The sequence below is a fragment of the Nematocida parisii genome (genome assembly GCF_000250985.1).
Source record: "Nematocida parisii ERTm1 unplaced genomic scaffold supercont1.1, whole genome shotgun sequence".
Classification (NCBI taxonomy): domain Eukaryota; kingdom Fungi; phylum Microsporidia; genus Nematocida; species Nematocida parisii.
In genome coordinates, this window is record NW_013524646.1 from 661962 (window position 1) to 681940 (window position 19979).

Sequence of the window (19979 nt, forward strand, 5' to 3'; positions counted from 1 at the left end):
TAACCCAGTAATCTTTCTTTATTTATACGCATGCCCATGTTTTTACACACAGATTTTCTATTTTTATGTATTACTGTCAATTATGCCTAGAAAGAACAAAACCAAACCCTTGAGTTATTTATTCCTATATTGTACTATAATCTAAATATACTGCACATGTCCAGCTAAATAGAAGTATACTCTGCATTTATTAGAGTATCTGTGATAGAATGTCTTGAATTTCTGGTGAGTTAGAGTCCATACCTAGCAGCTGGCTGAGTTTAATGCTTTTAATGCCGCTGCCACAGGATGCATCCTCTCCCGTGTATATTTTATAAATACGTGCCTTGGTGTCTAGATTTAGTGGTGACTGCTGCTCTTTTCTATTGAACGCATAGATAACCAAATCGTCTTTAGTTAGATTCATGTGTTCTGCAGTCCTTTCAAATGAGTCTGCTCCAGGAGTGTCCACAAGAACTGCGCTATTTCCAAGCATGTGATTTACTGAGTCTATAGATGGAATGGTCTTTATGGCAGAACAGTTCTTTTCTGTAAGAGCTAAAAATAGCCGAGTCTTTCCCGTGCCTTTTCTCCCCATTAAAACAATCCGCTTTTTCTGCTTAGGTGCCTTTCTAAAGGCTAGAAGTGTAATAAGCAAAGCAAGAATGCAAACTGCAATTGGTATAACAAAGCTATTCATTATTTTTTGTAAAATAAAAACATAAAAGATCACCGCACTCTCTATTCATCTTATTGGTTGCATTATCTCTTAAATACAAATAGCAAGAATTATCTGCAAAGGATGGGTATTAGAGAGTGTCTTATCGAGACAAGAAATTGTTTAAATTACTATTTCTTCGGAAAGAAAATAAAGATATGTCTTTGCGGCCCTTCAAAGTCAGGGAAAACCTCTTTTTATAAAGCATTTACTGAGAAAAAAGTACTAAAGAAAGAGCCCTCCACCATTGGATCTCGCACCAGGCACTTTACTAAAAATGGCTTGCGTGGATTGTTCTTTGACATAGGGGGCGCTGCTGAGTACAATAATCTTAGAGACCTTTGTTATAGAAAGTCAAATGCTCTTCTTTTTTTTGTAAATGCATCCGACCCAGATAGCTTTATAGATGCAAAAACAATGCTCCTAGGCCTACTTAATAGAAATAAGAGGAAAAACATGCCGATTCTCATACTCTGCACGCACAATGATGTGGAAGGATTTGTGGATTGTAAGAACATTGCCCTACATCTTTCTCTGGACTCTTTCCTAGGAAAAGACATTGCCTGTTACTCAATTTCTTCCTTGACTCTGTCCAATTTTACAGCAGTAGAAGAGTGGATTATGATGCATGCAAAATAAAGATTTAAATAGAATAATGCGCACGCAGCCTAATTTCAAGTTTTATATAAATATAATTTGCTTTTTAATACTGATGAGCTGGTAATAAATGAAATAAATATTTGTAAATAACCCAAAAAATGAATATATTTTTAAATTCTAGAATGTAATAGTTTCATCTGTCTCTGAATTGTTTTAAAACAAATAAATTATTTGTCCCGGGCAGAAAAGAATCTTTAGAACAATAGAACCTAAAGAGACAAATGTTTATTTGTGTTTGCATAAGAAACACCTTCCGCATTGTTTACTAACAATACAGGAATGTTCATAGAAAGCATGAACCAGCCAATAACTAATTGGCTTAATCTTAACTATGTGCCGTGTAAAGACAATTCTATACCTCGCTGTATCATATACCAACACTACTGCAATGACTTTAAAGAGAAAGGAATTGAGCCACTTAACACTGCCATGTTTGGAAAAGTAATTAAAATGGCATTCCCTTTCATTCGCAGCAGGCGCCTGGGGAATAGAGGCAATTCTAAGTACCATTACTTTGGAGTGGCTGCTAAGGGATCAAGCGCTCTTAGCTGCGACAAAGAAACTCAATCGGAAAAGCTATTTGTGAAAAAGTATGGTGAAATGCATAGGGCGGCACTTGAGTTTTTTCTGGATTACAACTATATGAAGGGGTACCAGGAAATGAAGTATTTCTGGTCTGAAAATGCAATGAATTTTACCAGCAGTCGGTACATTGAAAGGATATGCAGTTTAATTGAAAGAGAGTTCTTTGGCATGATTTTATCAAAGGTTATTACAACAGACTCTATTTTAGACCTAACTAGAGAGCTTCTCCCAGAGAACATTCTATTTTTGAAGACAACTGCAAAAACCATCAACCTTATGTGTCAGCAAATGAGCCCTCTCATAAACAGCCGGGGCATGCTACTTCGAATCGATTGTTACAAGCAGTGCGCAGCTGCTCTTAACAGTATTGGGAATATCCAGAAGTATCTGAATGTTCTAAGAGCTAAGTACTCTGTGCGAAAAGATCTTCAGGAGTGTAGAAACTTTTTGTCTATAGGCATGTGTATATCGCATGAAAGTATTTCTTTAGACAGAAGCAGTACACTTCACAACTGTGCATCTGCACTTATTTCTCTTTTTATTTCTTCCAGCACATTTGATGAGTTTTTAGAAGGCGTGGACAGCCACGTCACAGGCATTCTATACAGAAAAGAGAAAATTCCGCAGGACCTGGTTACTCTTTATTTCTCAGGTATACAGCAAGAATGCATTGTTGCAGGAATTCCTTGTATTGAGTTTATTTCAGTTCTTTTAAACTTCTTCTCAGAGCACTTTACCCTTGTTAATAGTAGACTATCAGAGATTTCTCTGAAAAAGAAAGAAGTTTCTTCGCCTTCTGTTGTCTCAGATATTACAACAGAGGAAAAGTCGTTTGTCTCTCAAATCATAAAACAAGACTAATATAATCATTTAAATAAAGATAGAATTTGATTGTTTTTTAAGATGGTTATAGGTGTAATAGTCAAATTAGAGTTTTTATCTAAAAGGGTGGTGAATTGCAATGTCATAAGTACTACAACAGCATTGCTACAGAACAACAAAAAGGTCTGGTATGTTACATTTACTGTTTCATCTAATTCAGCACAAAAAGAAAAAGATCTATTTTCTTCCATATCTATAGGGCATGCAGTGAGTGTAAATGGGCATGCAAAAACATCCCGAGCCGAGCACATATTTGCACGAGTTAATAATATAAAAATATTGGATAGGTACTCACTGCTTCCCTCGATATTTTTTCCCAGTATTAGCAGGCCATGGTCTCGTGAACTAATCCAAAAACGGCCGGATGAGGCAGTGCCTGCGATGGTTCTTGTTGCAAAGCTAGTCTGCAAGAAGTATAAGTGCCTAGTACACTGTGTAGATTCTTCAAACCAATACTTTAAGCTGACTCTTCAGACCGACAAGCATATTATAGAGCACAGAGACATTCTTTTACTAACAAACGTGCTTATAGACCTGTCTAAAAAAGAGGTATGCACCCAAAGCACTTCAACCATAGAAATAAACCCAACAATGACTCTCAAGGCAATTGCTCAGCTACAGAGCAATCTAAGAATGAGAAAGCAAACCATTCAAACAGTAAAAGAAATAGATACCCTAAAGAAAGATACATCTATCCTACTGGAAGGAAGAGTGTTCAGTATATGTGAGGAGAAAAGAAGTGTGTGCATTTCAAATGCAGAGGGTGGGGTTTCTGTGAAATTAGAAGCAGCGCCATTCCAGCGGTTTATGTCAAAGCTGATGAGCTTTAATCGGTTCTCATCTATAAAAGAACTTCATGCCTCTCTCGCATTCTGTAAAGTATCCCTGACTGCGGATGTTCTAATCCTGAATAGTGCTGCTTCTATCCAGAATGTAGACGTTAATCCATCTTTCTAGTGGATAGAGAAGAATTTTCTCATTTTATGTTTACATAATAAACACACTGTGAGATGAGTTTATTTTTAGAAGATTTCTATTTTTTAAAATATTTCGTGTGTAAGTAGAAGTGTCTATTTTCATTTTAAAAGGAAAGCATACTGTTTATTTTCTTATAGAACAAAAATGAAGGATTTTATTTTTGTATCTTCAGCCAATTCTAGGGCAATTTAATAGGATTTGAGTAAACTTGGGGTTATTTTGGTCTTATGGCGGTGAGAAAAGCACATTGGGCCATTAGAAGACTCGAAATTTTATATGATTCGATATATATGCCACAACATGAAACAGTGTTTATATTTACCATAGAGATATGAAAAATAATGAAAAGAGCCACAATTGCGATACTCGCGCTAAGCCTGCTGCATGCTAAAAGAGACAGCACGGTTCGAAAACACCCAGCACAGCTTCTGGTTGAAAATATTAGAAATACTGCAAAATGGTTTGGTGCACAGCTTAAACAAAACAGCCACCTATACCAAGATGATGATGAAGCCTCTTCAGAGAGGGAGGCCATTTCCAGAAGAGAAGCCGGCCCTCGGTGCTCGCCCGAAAATGTTATTAGAAAACTTCAGGACCATATTAAGAACAACGGCACACTAAATAACATTCATAATTCTAACGACAGATGCATAAATAGCTACTTTGGAGAAAGAGAGAGCTTTAGACCGCATGACACACACCATCATAATAAAGATACGTATGAGCCTGGGTATAATCCAAAAAAAGATGATGAGCCGGAGCTAATTTGTGAATATCCTTCTAAGAGGATGCCAGACGGCAAGTGTGTTCCATTGGCCGACAGCCCTAAAACCAACAGCGGCACATACCGGCCGCCGTATGACTACAGTGCACCCCCCACGATCTCATACAGTATGCGCAGTATATTACAGAAAGGAGCTGAAATGTATAAGAATGTTGCAGAGAGTCCTTTAGCGAATGCAATATCAAATTCCTATCTAGAAAACAATAATAGGCCGCCGAATGAATACAGCTCTGGATATCCATCGCATGATAACGGTTATAACAACTCCAACAACTGGAACAGCTCAAATAGCTGGAATAATACACCTCCACATGAAGACTACTCAACTTCACCAGGAACCACTATTCTTCCAATGTACTGCTCTCTTTCTTCTAATAAGATAGTTCCCTACATTATTTCTTATGGCCCTCCCGATAAAAGTAAGAAGCGAATGTTTGTCAACTTTCCAACATCAGAAACACTTCGTGATGAAAACAACAGTGGAAGTCCACTAAAAAAGCTAAATGTAACAGATACAGTTTTAACAAGCCCACTTACCTTGGCATCTCTCACAGATATAGCATCAAAAATTCAAATGGAAACTTCTTCAAGCAAAATTATTCACATAACAATCAATGACACTCCAATTATTCGGGTAAGCCAGGAGCACCTGCTCCATCCCATGTGCACAGATGGCACTTTATGCCTATTGGAAAGCAAATGCATGTCTACATCAGACACCACCTGCGAGAACTACAAAGTATGCGCTCCTCCTACGATTCAAGGCTTTATTAAATCCATACCGGTAAATTACAAAAATGAAAAGACTTCTATGGTAGTGTATAGTGCTCTAAAAAAAGAATTTAGCATAGAGCGACTATTCATTGAAAACCAGCAGATCCATCCACATAATATAGAATATATAAGCATAGAAGCGAATCTTCTGGAGAATTCGCCTGTTTCCGCTGAAGTAGTTAAAAAAATACAGAGTGCAATTCTGGAATCACGACAGCACACTCCTGGCTCAGCAAGGCCTGGCCGTGCCTCCTTCCTTATTGAATCAAATAACTCCCGTGGTTTTATTATATTTCTGCTAATAAAACAGATTTTAGAAGACAACGAACACCATGCCATTACAGAGACCATAAAGGCCCAGATGCGGAATGTATATATGCAAATATTCAAAAATGAAATACAGTCAGATTTAGCAGCAAGCACTGTAACAAAGGACATAGATGCCCTTGTGACTGTACTAAATGAATCTACCTCATCCATCGGAAACCATTTCGCCAACCAAGGATCAGCACAGCCTTATCCGTATACACAAAACAACAGCTATCCAGGAAGCTATCCACAGCAGAATAATATGCCGCCATACAGTAATGGGTATCCAAATAACTACCCGAATCCAAATGCACAAAGTACAGGTAACAGTGGATACAATCCATCTGGCCCATATAACAACCCGCCCACAGGAAATCAAATGCCTAACGGAAGCTACCCTGCTAACTATCAAAGAAACAATCATCCTAACAACTATGGGTATAACCCAAATAATATGAATCAGCCTAATCAAAATTATCCAGATAACTATAGACAAAATAACAATTACAATAGATAGATCTAGCCTGAAATGCCATTACATTATTAACACAGACTCATTCAGTGATTTTTCAAGCCTCATCTATTTTGTATGAACTCCTACTAATACTGTCTATCTTTATTCTGAACAGAACTCTTATTCTTCACTGTCACTATATGCTAATAAAAATATTTATATGATTCTAAATATCCCATAGAATAGACAAGCACATAGCCCAGACATACTATTATTTCCTCTGGTTATACTATATTCTGAGTTAACGGCATGACATACCCCGAAATTCTGTGTGTATTATTGATTTAATTATAATTTGTATTAAAATAAACCCGTACATTTTATTATTATTCCAGGTACTTTTTGTCTTATTAAGTGTAAATATTCAATCACGCCTACACCATAAAATACATGTAGGATATTCTTATTTACTGAATTAGTAGAATATGCATCTTATGGTGTATACAGCTTGAATAGAAATTGCTTATTTTATGTCTAATGTAAATGGTAAAATATACTTTATTATAAAGTGGCAACCACATGCTTATATCTTTATTTTTCTTAATCACATACTGGTGTATCAACAGTGGGCACATGCATTTTATTTTAAGTGCTGGTGTTTTAATTTATCGTATACAATTTGGGCTAAGTTGAGTTCTGTAGGAAGGACAGTTGGCCGTGTATAACAGCCACTTGTTCAAAGCACGGATTATAGTGGAGAGCACTGATAGAGCACTCCCCACCATCAAACGAGATCGGCGCACTGTTTGTTTCTGGGATTGTGGCCATTGAAATTTCTTTTGACCCTGTTGTGTATATAAAAGATCTACTGTCCTGGGTGAAGCACCCAGCAGTGCTGTTTTCACTTGGAAGGTGCATAGTTATATCTCCACTCAGTCCATCTGCAATGCTGAAGCCATCCTCTCTAATCAGAGCAAACCCAAACCCATCAGGAGAAAAGCAGACGTCTGTGCAGCCCTCTATTTCTATATTCTTTGTTTTGTACGGTCCTGCCATATACGATCGCACGTCAAATAGACGCATTTCTTTCATCTCCTCAAATAGTGCCATAAATATTCTTCCATCTGGTGAATATTTAATCAGTGGGCGACCTTGCACGGGTATTTTTGCGTGCGGGTTCTTCTCCCGAATATCCCAAATATACGCCTCATTCTCTGCTACAGATATTGTGTTTTTGAACATGAATGATGTTGAAATGCTATATATTCTTGAAGAGTGCCCTGAAAAAAGAGATATATATTCCTGTTTTTCTAAATTCAGCACACTTAAGTCACTCTCTGTAGTATGTACTAATAGAGATGAGCTTATAAAGTCAACTAAGAAGGACCCTTGATTCATTGTGGGCACGGGCGAGTGCCTTTTATTCTTAACTGCATCATGAAATACAAGATACCCTGAGTCCAGTGCGCATGCAATTATTTCTCCATTTGGTGAATAGGAAGAATCCTGAATTATTCCATCCATCCTTTCAGTTAAGTACGCGTTGAGCTCTGGGCCGGCTGCACTGTGCATATTACTGCGTACGAAATTTTTTTATATATGAAGCAAATTAATTACGCAACGGATAAAGGAGTAGAAATAGACTCTCCGATGACAATTAAAGCAAAGCATGCACTAATGAATAACACCGGAGAAAAGCTAACTCACTCAGGAGACTGGCCATTACTGCTGAAGGGAATGGAGGACATGAACATTAAGTCTTTGAAGTACACTCCAACTTCTTATGGATACTGCCCGCTGGAAAGACCACTGGACATATATCTGGAGTATGGTGTGATAAACCTGGACAAGCCATGCAACCCATCCTCCCACGAAATTGTATCGTGGATCAAGAGTATTCTTCGGTGCGAGCGAACTGGTCACTCTGGAACACTTGACCCCATGGTTTCTGGGTGTCTGCCTGTATGTCTGAACAAGGCAACGCGTATAGCCAAGTGCCAGCAGGATGCAGGAAAAGAATATGTGGGAGTGGTCAAATTTGATGAAGGAGTATCAAAAGAGAAATTTATAGAGGCCTTAAATCTTTTTGTTGGGCCATTATTGCAGAGACCGCCTGAGCAGTGTGCTGTGAAGAGAAATCTTAGAATTAGAAAAGTAAACCAGGTAGAATATCTGGACTTTGATGAAGAGAAGCAGCTGGGGCTATTCAGAGTAGACTGTGAGGCAGGAACGTACATAAGATCATTATGTACTCACTTGGGCCTTTATCTTGGTGTAAAGTCTGAGATGGTAGACTTAAGAAGAACACGAAGTGGAGCAGTGAGCGAAGACAATCTAGTTACAATGCACGATGTACTCGATGCAATGTACTTGCACCAGAAGACAATGGACCAGTCATACTTGCGTGCTGTAGTGCAGCCTCTTGAGAGTCTTCTTGTTGGGTATCCAAGAGTAATCATAAAGGATAGTTGTATTAACGCTATCTGCTATGGTGGACAGCTTACTGCTAAAGGTGTTCTTAGATACGGCGACTTCAATCACAAAGACACAATTGTGCTTGTGTCCCCGAAGGGAGAGGCAGTGGCTCTGGCAGTTGCCCTTGTCACATCACCGCAGCTGAGTATGATGGAGCACGGAGTTGTCTGCAGAACCAAGAGAGTTATTATGAATAAAGACACATACCAGAGACAGTGGAAGCTTGGGCCACAGGCACACACCAAAGACAGCGAAGAAAACAAGGCAAATACTGCACCAGAAGTGAACAAGCCGCAGGAAATGCAAGACAGAGAGACAAAAACTCCTGAAAAGAGAAAGCCCCAGCAAGAAGACAAGTCCTTTCTTAAAAAAAGCAAAAAAGAGTTTTCCTAGTCACACCTGATCTATTGCCACACTTAGTAATAAATAAAACAATTTATTGGATAGAAGTGCTTTTATTACACCCACCCATATAAACGGCAATTATTTTTTTAGTGCATGTTCGAACTAAAAATAGGGAAGAGCAGCTCTGAGCAGAAAGAAGAAAAGCCAAACGATGGTCAGTGCACCTTTTTAATCTTCAAAAGACTTCTAGAAGGTCTGCATGAAATTGTCAAGCAGCTGGAAATGAAAGTGACAAACGAGGGAATATACATACAGGCAATGGACAGCATGCAGGTAAGTATGGTTGACATTTTCTTGAAGAGCACTGCATTTGAAAGCTTCCGGTGCGACAGAAATCTGACTCTTGGTATACCTCTTCAGTTTATTCTGAAAGTGTTCAGAAGTCTTCCTGTAGAGGATAATCTGTCTGTTCTTCTGTCTGCAAATGATGATGCAACAAATCTTGATATTGTCTGTGAGGATGGTGGAAAGAAGTACAGCTCACACTTAAAATTAATTGATATAGGGTGCGAAGAGTACACCTTCCCATGCGTAGACTACACGGCTACTATAACCTTTATATCAGCAGAATTCCAAAGGGTTGTGAAAACACTCGGAGCTTTTGGGGAAGTTCTCAGAATAACTGCAAATGATAAAGGGTTTGTGTTCGAGCAGCGTTCAGAGGTCGGAAATAGTGAAGTCTCTTTTATGATAAGGGAAGAGGCCGAAAACACAGAGAACAAAGACTTTGATGTCGAAATTAAAGGGGGAGTTGAACTCGCCATACCATACAAATACATTTCTTTGTTCAGTAAGTTTGGAACTCTTGGTGCAAAAATCACCATGAGTATAGCAGAGGACATGCCAGTGTATATCACATCTGTCATGAACGCTGGTTATCTTAGATACTACATTGCCCCAAGAGACGACGAATAAATCATATTATTTCAAAGTAGCGGTCATTAGTATACTTTATTCTATATATTTATATAAAAACACATGCAGCGTGTAGTTTCTTGTTGCCAGGCACATAATAAATCCTGCAATATTATCTGCATCGGTGCGTATTCTATTGCACATATGAAAAATAACAGGAATGTCCATATAAAAAGCCGCATGCTGCACCTGAATCTTTTCTGGAGTGTGTGGGCCTGTGTCCATTATAGAAAGGGCTTCTTTATCAAATGTTACAGCTTCTGTGGATCTATTCGTATAATACGGCTTAATGGGAAGCTGTATAATCTCATCATACAGCTGATCAGTCTCTTTAAATGAAACAAGATATTCAGAGCCTTTTATAAGCTGCTCAAGTGTATAATCACTAGAGCATGGCACAGCAATCTCATTGTATGGGCCAAGATTATGTGCAGATGTATCTGGCTGTATGCTTTCTTCTGTTTGTTTATCTTCCTCTGCACTGCAATTATTATCCGCAGAGAATAAATCCTCATGATCCTCCATACTCTTTTCAAAACTGCTCTTACTCTCTTCTAAATTTTTTGAACTTATTTCTTCGTCTGCATTCTTTTTCTGTATGGTGCTTCTCTGTGCATCTTCTGATACATTCTCTAATTTCAGGCTATGGTTTGAAATATCTTCATTTTCTACAAAACTCGGAGGCTCGACTGAGGAGTCATTTAATGGACCCGATTTTTTACTTTTATTTTCAAGTACATCAGGTACATTCCGTGAATTTTCTTTTCTCGCGCATTTATTGATTTTTTTTACTAACTCCCTTAGAAACCCCTTACTTCTCAGTGTTTTAAATGCAGATAATAGCATTTCAACCTCTTTTGGTATATTGTACGTCCATATAAAGGGTGTTCTTTTGCTTATATCCGCAAGGATTGTGGCACAGTCTACCTTCTTTATTTTTATGTTATGCACACATACATACCTGTTCTTCTTTGGAATTTCATTTAACTCTCTCTCCCACACACGAACGCGAAGGTCTTTATGCGTACTGGGATCACACATTATCATAGTGTGCCAGTTATGTGTTGTCGAAATATCTTTTATGTACCCGTACACACTAACCACCGCATTCTCCTTAGAGGCGCTGGATATCACACTCGGCCCAGCTGGTATTATATTTATAAAGTGCTTTCTAATACTGTCAATAATTACACGGTCTCCTTTTTCCTCTGCGTACTTGCCTTCTATACAGGAGAAGTATGGCAGCGCACTTCCCTTTTCCTTATTCACCTCAAAGAAAAAGCATCCGCACTTCCTATCCACCAGGCGCCGAGTTCCGCTCTCAGTGGTCTTTACATTCAGCCGAGTAATCTTAATAACCGCCTGGTTCTCCATTATGTACTTTGGAAAACTCTCTGGGCTAGCCAGGAATAGAAGAACTGGAATAGCCTCAGAGCTAAGCTCATCTTTAATGTGCAGAACCATATGATAGTCCGACCCTGTTGTTTTCTTTGGTGGGGTATATGCTTCTATCAACCCAAACACTGAAGCATTTGCACCTGGCTGTATATCTTTAATGTACGTTCTGGTGTCCATACAGTTTTATATTTTATTTTTCTTCAGAATTTCATTATTTATAATATGCAGAAAGCTTAAAATATAAATAGCCAGAAAATCAATCGACCAGATGATACTGCAAAAATGAAATATTTCCCTATTCTGTTTTTAAAGATAAAATTGATATTTATTTAAACTATAAATAAGGATTAATTTCATTTCCAATAAATGCATAGAAAAGAGATTATATACCAGATGATAGGACTCATTACTATTATTATGTATAGAAGAGCTGCACCGATGCACAGCAGCTATATGGGATCAGAAGAATTCAGTAGACTTGACTCACTTAAGAAGTATTTTCCTGCAGCGTACACTCTGCAGATGAAGCTTCATGTGGATGATATTGTTTCATTAAAATATAATAAGAAGCACCTTGAATACTTTGAGTTTATAGAAGAGGATAAAAGCAGTATTGGTGGGACTAAGTGGTACTTAGAAACACAGAGGGTCAGCACATTTGATGCAGTTCTAAAGGTGATAAATCTTGTAGAGTGGCATGCAAATCAGGATAAAAAAGGGGTAGAAGATGAGGATCTAGATGTCATTGTAGATAGGTATAAGAGGAGTATATTAGACATACAAAAAAGGTACTGGCTTGGATACCTTCTAGTCTCTGCAATGGATTGTAGCGATTTTGTAGATCGTGTGTCTGTGCAAAATGAACAGGTTGTGCTGAATATAAAAGACTCGAGTGCGTATGCAAACTTTGTAGTAAATACCTGCAATGTCTTGGCTAACAAGCTGTTAAAAAAAGAAATTATTGAAAACCAGATTCCTTGTCTTCGCGATTATTCACTGTATGACGTATGTACATGGATTTCTCAGTTGCACGAACACTTTAGTAATAGAAGCTTTTCATCGCAAAAAGAGTCATTAGACTGCATGGAGGCTTTTCTGAGTGATAAGTATGTTGCAGAAGTATTCAAATTATTTATTCAGTATAAGAAAAGGCCAGAGCTTGTGCGCAAAGTTGTTATGTCTTCAAGCAGAAAAAACCAGACAGAGTATAGAGGGTCTCTAGTATCCTTGGGTAACTCTAAGAAAGGTGGGTATATCCCTCAGAATACACCTGCACAGAACATACCAAGTATTCGTATAGAGGATACTAATGGTTCTACACAATCTCTTGTTAGTAAAGTAGTGCCTGCTATTAACAATACAGAAGAAGTACGAAATGATCCATCAGTATCGGCATTAGACCAAAGTCAATACTCAAAGCACAATAATGCAGAAGAAAAAAATAATGAAAGTAATGAAGACCTCTCACGTAATAGGAATTCTTATTATAATGACCCTTTGATCATTTCAGAGAGAAGTAACTACATGGAGAATGTATCTAGCGATGCAAAAAATAATCCATTGGCAGCTTCATATGATAATGCAGGAGTAGATGGTGATTCTAATAAAAAGCCTAAGAGCAGAAAAAACAGTAAAGATGAAAGCAGTGACTCTAAGAATAAAGAAAAAGGAGAATCAACGTGGAATAAGTTCAAAAAGACTCTACACATTGGGAAAAATTCTAAATCCCCAGAAAAGGAGCATATTAAGAAGAGATCTGTTATGCCCAATACTAGCGAGTCTATTATTGAAAGGGATGAAGCCGCGCTAGAAGAAATTAACAGAACTGTAAATGAAATACCAATTGTAGCGCAGAGACAGAGCAGGCTATCAGCAGGTCCACCTTTAGTGAATGTTGATAATATGCGGGCAGATGATATTGTGCACCAGAACCAAGCAGGCCACGTATCTGCACATTATGATGAAGAAGGAGTATTGCCTGTGATGACCAGTGGTTCTAATCAGTATAAAGTAGATCCTAATCTATATTCCCGGTATGCGGATATTTCTAAAGAAATCCATGGAAGCTTCTTAACCCCAGATAAAAGAAGCTCTTCTATGCACGATGTCTCAGCAGTACCTAAATCACGCAGTGCTCTATCAAGTACGTACCGTGCCAGTTCTGCAAATTTATTTAAACCCATAGAGAATAGCAGTGATACTCATCTGCAGAAAAATCAAGAAGAGAAATTAGGAACTAATGGACCCATGATCGCCATGGGCAGTGGAGAGTTAATTGCGATGTTTGATGATGACAGAGAAACCACGGTATCTGATTTTTCTGAGTACCTAGACTCAGCCCGCGAGCATAAATTAGCAGGTGCACCCATACAATACAATGACTGGCGGCATCCAGAAGTAAAAGAATTAATAAGCACAGAGGGTGCTGATGTAAGGTCACAAGAAGTTGAAAAGTATGAAGGATTAAAGCAGAATATAATAGAAACCCTATCTCATGGCTTTTCTTCTTATAATAGGCCCATGCATGATGACCAGAATACATATCGTAATAGCATGAACAATAACTATGGAGATGTGTATGCCCAGAGAGAATTACAACAACAATTAAATCAGATAGAAAACAGGCTAGAAGAATCAGAAAACACAATCTATCCACAAAACAATCCATCAAATTATAATCAACAGCCAGACCATCCCAGAAATCGGCCTGAGCTCTCTTATGGCGCTATTTAATCTGTTTAATTATAATCATGTACAATAAAAATAATTATTTAATTTTATGCTTCAGCATACCCTTAGTCCAATTATATCTAGAAATGGTAACCCGATATAACCCGAATATAAATAATATTATATTTATTGTAATTTATATTTATTGTAATTAAAGTGTACGTATAGGAATATTCTTTTATTATTAAAGTAACACAAAATTTCTGTGAGCAATTAAATTTCAAATAATAAGGAATAATGAATAAACAGCCAAATATAACTGAGCACAGCAAACAAACAGCGCATACCGCATAACCCTAGAAAGAATATACGAAATACAACAGAAAGTATAACAAAGTATATACATCAAATTATTCGTATGAGGTACTTATTATAATTTATAACGGACTAATAGTAATACTAAACTTAAATTTATGTGCATGCTTGGTTATATAACACAATAGTACCTTAAACAGAAATTTATTATAGAGCATACACAAACAACAATTATATTTGCGGTGACACCTCATATGAGGACAAATAAAGGAGAATTCCTGATACTTAAATTAAAGGAAGTATTTATTTATTTTTATATGAACACTGAGAGAAAGACCATTATACTATCAGGGAATCTTCCTATACACTGTAAAGATGGACAAATAGGATTCTATGCGCCTTCATACTCCTCAGTTGGCGCTTCTATGCTGTATGGATCAGCAGCAGAGAACAGGGCTAAAACAACATTTATTGGAATATCCCATCCTGACGGGATGCCTTCATATAAAACCATCCAGCCGACGGAGTTCAAGTTTCTGCCTGTGGAAACTGAAAAGGGCCCTAAGGACCTTGTATTCTCACAGCACCTTTCACAGGCATGCCATCACTCGCTTGGAAGAAGTGCACTGTTCCCAATGGACTTGGAGGAGCCATATAACGACTACGTTCAGTTTAACCAGGACTTTTTCTCTGCACTGAAGACTGTGTACTCGCACCAAGACACAATAATTATTCTGGGGAAGCATCTTTTAATGCTTCCTGAGCTTATTAGAAAAGAGTTTCCGCTTGCTAAAATAACACTGGTGTTTATATGCCCATTCCCAGCATACGAGTTGTTCAGTTGCATACCATACTCTAAAGATATTATGCTATCCATGCTGATGTGTGATAGATTAGAGTTGCAGAGTGAAAACTACCTTGAGAACTTTATTTCAACGGCATTCCTTTTGGTAAATGCACAGACCAAGGAACTATCAGAGAAGAGCCTAGAAGTTATTAAAGGAAGCTCTAGTATTGTGTTTATAGAGAAAGAGGATGCGCCAAAGAAGAGCGAGAAGAAAAGCCATATGCTTCCATATGAAGAAGAGAAGAAAGACATGCTGACAATGCTGACAACATCCTACAAAACATCATTTCTTGACATGGAAGATGAGAGCCTACTGAATGAGCCAATAAACATTCAAGAACATGATGAGCAAGCAGTAAAAGAATATTTAGAGGATACAATGCCTGTTGTAGAAAAGCTTTCTAAAAAAGAAGAAAACAAAATGTATGTAGTGTATGTTGGAAACTCCCGGGTGCTGGTTACTGTTGCATCTAAGCATGCACCAAAGAAGTATATTGAAGAGGTGCAGTCATCAAAGCAGTATAGTGATATTTTAGAAAAGATCAAAGAGACAAAGAAAGACAGAAAGTTTGTAATGGTGATTGAAACTACACGAAAGGTAGGATCATCTGCACAGAATCTCCTTTCTGTGTTGAAGTATCTGCAAAAGAACCCAAACAGCAAAGTTGACTTTATAAGATGCGTAGTGTATGGAGAAAGTGTAGCCTTCCACAACACAGAGCTATCTGGGCTGGCAGAGAGAATTTCTTCTCTATATCCAACCAGGTTTACAACAATTATATTCCCAACAACATATTTATACTTTGCACTATTAGAGCTAGCGGATATTTGTATAGCAGGAGCACCTACTGACTCGATATCTCTGGTTGCCTCTGAGTATGCCTGTATTAATAGTAAGGGAAAGCTTATTGTTCCATACTCGTCGGGTATTACATTTAGGCATGCGATATACACGCTAAACTGCCCAGACATAACAGCAGAAGTGATTAAAAATACACTAAAGATGAAAGGCCAGGAAGAAGACTTTTTAGAAGGCACTGATGAGTGGATGCGGTCCCTGCACCATATACTACGTGTCGATCCGCCGTGTGGCACTGAACAAATTGGAAAGATCCCACAGCACCTTGCTAAAAATGTGCTGGAAGAAAAGGACAGTATCAAATCTGCGTACAAAGAGTCAAAGAAGAGAACTATTTTTCTGGACTATGATGGTACTCTAACAGAAATAGTTCCAAATCCTAAAGATGCCAAGCCAACAGAAGAAATATTGGGCATTCTCCAAAAACTTACAGAGGATAAGCAGAATAATGTATTTATAGTAACTGGAAGAGGAAAAGAAGAGGCAGAAGAATGGTTTGGCCATCTCAACATCCAGATATATGCAGAGCATGGGACGTATAAAAAAGAACATGGAGAGTGGATTACTGTTCCCTGTGATATTTCATGGAAGGAAACAGCAATAAAAATAATTGAGGAGTATGTAAGCTACACCCCAGGCTCTGCAATAGAAGTTAAAAACACCTGTGTTGTATTTCATTGCAAAGACCATGGAAGGTGGTGTGCAAATGCACTGCAAAGAATGCTGGGCACCCAAGCCAGAGTTGTCACAGGAAAGAATATTGTTGAAGTCAGACCAAAAGGCATTGATAAAGGATCCTGTATAGAGAAAGAGTCATACTACGATGGGTTTACTCTGTGTGCTGGTGACGATGCAACTGATGAAGATATGTTTATGGTTCTTTTAAATGCACCAAATACGTACACCATATGCGTGGGAGAGAGAACCACCTGTGCGTCTCTTAGGGCAGGCAGTCCAAAAGAACTTCGTGCACTGCTTAAATCTTTATATGAATAAACACAGCATGTTAACTGTTTTTTGTAATTTCAGAGATTACTTCACAAAATAGAAAAGAATATTATAATGTACAAAGAGTAAGTTCCAGCAGTATTGTCCGAATTTCATAATAGACCACTATAATTAAACAGCCTAATAGGCACTAATATTGGGCTAGTTTAAGCATGTATAAAAATAAGAAAATTCTAAGAGCTTCATAAAAAAGTCCTCCATGGTATCCTGTGCAGCAGCATAAAAGGAAAGTACAAGTACGCTCTCTTTACAGGGAAGGACAGGGACACAAAAATAAAATTGAATATTAAATTAAATAAAACCATAGGAAATGCATAAATGCCCAAAGGATTTGCAGATTTAAAAAAATGAACATTGAAGAACAGAGCCGGCTTCTAACGCACGAAGAGATGAAAGGTCTTTTGGAGAAGTGCAAGCCAATAAAAAAGTGCACAGAAATAGAAACAATGAAATATACCGTACAATCTATAATCAGCCAACCGCATGCACCGCTTGCCCTAAAAGAAAAGCTATTGGGGTATGGAATAACTGAATTTGAAGCAGTGCAGCTGATTAATACTCCAGCACGGAAAATACTTGATCTGTATGTTATAGTAGAGGAGCTAGAAGAGCGCCTGACAGAAGAGAATATAGGAGAAATAATTGCTCTTCTTTCTCCATATGCAGAATAGAATATTTTATCTTTATGGAAGAGTACAGAGAATCGCACAAGACAGAGAAAAGAAAGAAAGACACTGACGATAGGAAGACAGTGACAACAGTACTGGACAAAAAAACACTAGAAATTCTGGGGAAGTTGCAGAGGCAAGGCCTAATAATAAAGATGCATGGGGCAGTTAGTGTGGGGAAGGAAGCAAGCATATACCTCGCAACGGCTTCACCAAACATATGGAGTAAGCTTTGTAAAAAGCAGGAAGTATCTGACGACCGCCCAATAATAGTGGCAATAAAGATATACAAAACATCTGCAATGGTTTTTAAGGACAGGGAGCGGTATGTAGTTGGGGAGAGAAGATTTAAGCAGTATCCAAGAAGGAATTCAAGAAAACTAGTAAAGCTGTGGGCAGAGAAAGAGGTAAGAAATCTTAATAGGCTACAGAAGGCCGGAATACCATCGCCCAGACCACTTTTTCTACGAAGAAATATTCTTATTATGACAATGATTGGAGACTGCACGCAGATAGACTCAAAGAAAGAGGAATCTTCTGGGGATAATTATACTACTCAGAAATTGGCATGTGCAGAGGAAGAAAACAAAGAATTTAGTGTGGATGTAGAGGACAGTGGCGATGATACATCCGCCAGCACAATGAGCGAAGAAACAGAAAGCATAAGTTTTACTAGTGATGAAGACGAGTGCTTCTCTTCAACCACAGATAATAACACAAGTGGGAATGAGCTGGATAACATAAGCATAACACTAAGTGATGCAAGTGATGAAGACATGGACAGTGCGTATACAGACCATATTTTAGAAGTGGAGGAAGAGAGTTTGCTAGATGTAGAGTATCCCGCGGATATAATACCAGGCGTAGATACAGTCCCGAGTGTAGAAGAATCTCCAGAAATATCTGAGAAGAGTGCTGGGGGCAGTATTGGGTGTGGTGAAGTTTCGCTACTAAAAGAACCATCAACAGCTCAAGAGGCCTCTAGTAAGTTGGCAGACATAATAAGTAAAGAAGAGTATTCCAAGAATGAATCTAAGCATAAACCAAAAGATAAAAAGGATAAAGAGCCCATATATGTTGAAGAGCGGTGCAGAAGAATAGGAGGAATAGCTCCAAATTTGAAAAGTGCTGGATTAAAAGGAGAGCAGCTGCAGGACGCATATAATCAAGTTGATTCATTGATTAAGCAGTTATATAATGAGAGCGGGCTTGTGCATGCCGATCTGTCTGAGTACAATATGCTTTATTGGGAAGGAGTCGTTTATATTATTGATGTAAGTCAGAGTGTTGAAAGGCACCATCCAAATGCCAATGAGTTCCTTAGAATGGACATTTCCAACGTAAACAAATACTTCTCCCGGCTGGGTGCTCAAGTAAAGAGCGATAATGAATTATTTAGAGAAATCGTTGGGGATGAGAGTATCTTGAAAACTCCTAAGATATATTCAGACGAAGAAGAGAGTAAAGACACATTGGATACAGATGCAATGCAGAGCACAGATGCTGCTGACTCTATTAGAAAGAAAAAAGAACATGTTTTGCTAACAAAAGAAGAGAAGAAGATCCAAAAGAAGCAGGTAAAAGAGGAGAACAGAAAGAAGAGAGAAAACAAAATTTCCAAGAAAGATAAAAAGATGCTAAGTAGAAAGATAAGAATACGAAAAGAAGGAAAGAATAAATAATTAAATTAAATTTGCCTATGATAAAAAATTTGTGCTTATGACTGTATTAGTTGATACATATGGAATTCCCGCACACATAATCATGTCACAGATATACAAAGCCACGTGTTACGAGGTCCGAATAGAAGAAGTGCTAGGAAGGTCCTATAATGCACCAAAATCCGGCAAGAAATACGTACTTTTAGAGGATATAAATCCAAAAATACTCATTGCGCTTCGGGATATAGAGAGTGTGGTTTATGTGTTTCACAGAGAAATGCTAGATGAAAAGGAGTACAAAATAATCGACTACTACACGAATGAGCTGGTCTATGTTGAAGGAAACACTATCAAAATTGTTAATAAAAAAACTAAAAAGCAGGAAACATACGGGGTGGAGAGAACAGTAGATCTATCAACTCATAGGGTTATCCATAAAATAAGTAAGACGGCAGAAGAATTAGAAAAAAAGCAAAACGGCTCTATTCTATCAAAGAAACAGGCACAGAGCAAGGAGGCATCTCTTCCGTTTCTTCGGGTGCAGAGCCAAGAAGAAGTGTATTTCCCAGAAGAGGAGGCTGATCTAAGCGATGACTTAGAGCTATCAGAGGAGGAAATGTAACAATAAAATTTCT

General features: G+C 38.0%; 14 protein-coding genes across 14 annotated transcripts; 11 read left to right on the forward strand and 3 right to left on the reverse strand.

The window, feature by feature from the left end:
- Positions 1-69: 69 nt before the first annotated feature.
- Positions 70-679, reverse strand: NEPG_00458 (uncharacterized protein; the record flags this gene model as incomplete). Its single annotated transcript, XM_013202835.1, has 1 exon — positions 70-679. The coding sequence occupies one exon, from the start codon at positions 677-679 to the stop codon at positions 191-193; it is 489 nt and encodes a 162-aa protein (XP_013058289.1). The 3' UTR covers positions 70-190.
- Positions 680-781: 102 nt separating this feature from the next.
- Positions 782-1358, forward strand: NEPG_00459 (uncharacterized protein; the record flags this gene model as incomplete). Its single annotated transcript, XM_013202836.1, has 1 exon — positions 782-1358. One exon carries the CDS (start codon positions 782-784, stop codon positions 1334-1336), a length of 555 nt encoding a protein of 184 aa, XP_013058290.1. The 3' UTR covers positions 1337-1358.
- A 221-nt stretch (positions 1359-1579) lies between these two features.
- On the forward strand, positions 1580-2814 carry NEPG_00460 (uncharacterized protein). Its single transcript, XM_013202837.1, has one exon. The coding sequence runs from the start codon at positions 1637-1639 to the stop codon at positions 2801-2803; it is 1167 nt and encodes a 388-aa protein (XP_013058291.1). The 5' UTR covers positions 1580-1636; the 3' UTR covers positions 2804-2814.
- Positions 2815-2845: 31 nt separating this feature from the next.
- NEPG_00461 (uncharacterized protein) lies at positions 2846-3781 on the forward strand (the record flags this gene model as incomplete). Its single annotated transcript, XM_013202838.1, has 1 exon — positions 2846-3781. The coding sequence occupies one exon, from the start codon at positions 2846-2848 to the stop codon at positions 3779-3781; it is 936 nt and encodes a 311-aa protein (XP_013058292.1).
- Positions 3782-4143: 362 nt separating this feature from the next.
- NEPG_00462 (uncharacterized protein) lies at positions 4144-6325 on the forward strand (the record flags this gene model as incomplete). The annotated part of the gene is made up of 1 exon (XM_013202839.1): positions 4144-6325. One exon carries the CDS (start codon positions 4144-4146, stop codon positions 6184-6186), a length of 2043 nt encoding a protein of 680 aa, XP_013058293.1. The 3' UTR covers positions 6187-6325.
- Positions 6326-6705: 380 nt separating this feature from the next.
- Positions 6706-7695, reverse strand: NEPG_00463 (uncharacterized protein; the record flags this gene model as incomplete). Its single annotated transcript, XM_013202840.1, has 1 exon — positions 6706-7695. The coding sequence occupies one exon, from the start codon at positions 7693-7695 to the stop codon at positions 6808-6810; it is 888 nt and encodes a 295-aa protein (XP_013058294.1). The 3' UTR covers positions 6706-6807.
- A 27-nt stretch (positions 7696-7722) lies between these two features.
- On the forward strand, positions 7723-9012 carry NEPG_00464 (centromere/microtubule-binding protein CBF5; the record flags this gene model as incomplete). The annotated part of the gene is made up of 1 exon (XM_013202841.1): positions 7723-9012. One exon carries the CDS (start codon positions 7723-7725, stop codon positions 8989-8991), a length of 1269 nt encoding a protein of 422 aa, XP_013058295.1. The 3' UTR covers positions 8992-9012.
- Positions 9013-9096: 84 nt separating this feature from the next.
- NEPG_00465 (proliferating cell nuclear antigen) lies at positions 9097-9918 on the forward strand (the record flags this gene model as incomplete). The annotated part of the gene is made up of 1 exon (XM_013202842.1): positions 9097-9918. The coding sequence occupies one exon, from the start codon at positions 9097-9099 to the stop codon at positions 9916-9918; it is 822 nt and encodes a 273-aa protein (XP_013058296.1).
- Positions 9919-9936: 18 nt separating this feature from the next.
- NEPG_00466 (uncharacterized protein) lies at positions 9937-11493 on the reverse strand (the record flags this gene model as incomplete). Its single annotated transcript, XM_013202843.1, has 1 exon — positions 9937-11493. One exon carries the CDS (start codon positions 11491-11493, stop codon positions 9955-9957), a length of 1539 nt encoding a protein of 512 aa, XP_013058297.1. The 3' UTR covers positions 9937-9954.
- A 189-nt stretch (positions 11494-11682) lies between these two features.
- Positions 11683-14049, forward strand: NEPG_00467 (uncharacterized protein; the record flags this gene model as incomplete). Its single annotated transcript, XM_013202844.1, has 1 exon — positions 11683-14049. The coding sequence occupies one exon, from the start codon at positions 11683-11685 to the stop codon at positions 14047-14049; it is 2367 nt and encodes a 788-aa protein (XP_013058298.1).
- Positions 14050-14618: 569 nt separating this feature from the next.
- Positions 14619-17008, forward strand: NEPG_00468 (uncharacterized protein; the record flags this gene model as incomplete). Its single annotated transcript, XM_013202845.1, has 1 exon — positions 14619-17008. One exon carries the CDS (start codon positions 14619-14621, stop codon positions 17001-17003), a length of 2385 nt encoding a protein of 794 aa, XP_013058299.1. The 3' UTR covers positions 17004-17008.
- Positions 17009-17362: 354 nt separating this feature from the next.
- On the forward strand, positions 17363-17686 carry NEPG_00469 (uncharacterized protein; the record flags this gene model as incomplete). The annotated part of the gene is made up of 1 exon (XM_013202846.1): positions 17363-17686. The coding sequence occupies one exon, from the start codon at positions 17363-17365 to the stop codon at positions 17684-17686; it is 324 nt and encodes a 107-aa protein (XP_013058300.1).
- Positions 17687-17700: 14 nt separating this feature from the next.
- On the forward strand, positions 17701-19365 carry NEPG_00470 (atypical/RIO/RIO1 protein kinase; the record flags this gene model as incomplete). Its single annotated transcript, XM_013202847.1, has 1 exon — positions 17701-19365. One exon carries the CDS (start codon positions 17701-17703, stop codon positions 19363-19365), a length of 1665 nt encoding a protein of 554 aa, XP_013058301.1.
- A 37-nt stretch (positions 19366-19402) lies between these two features.
- On the forward strand, positions 19403-19966 carry NEPG_00471 (uncharacterized protein; the record flags this gene model as incomplete). Its single annotated transcript, XM_013202848.1, has 1 exon — positions 19403-19966. The coding sequence occupies one exon, from the start codon at positions 19403-19405 to the stop codon at positions 19964-19966; it is 564 nt and encodes a 187-aa protein (XP_013058302.1).
- Between the last annotated feature and the right edge of the window lie 13 nt (positions 19967-19979).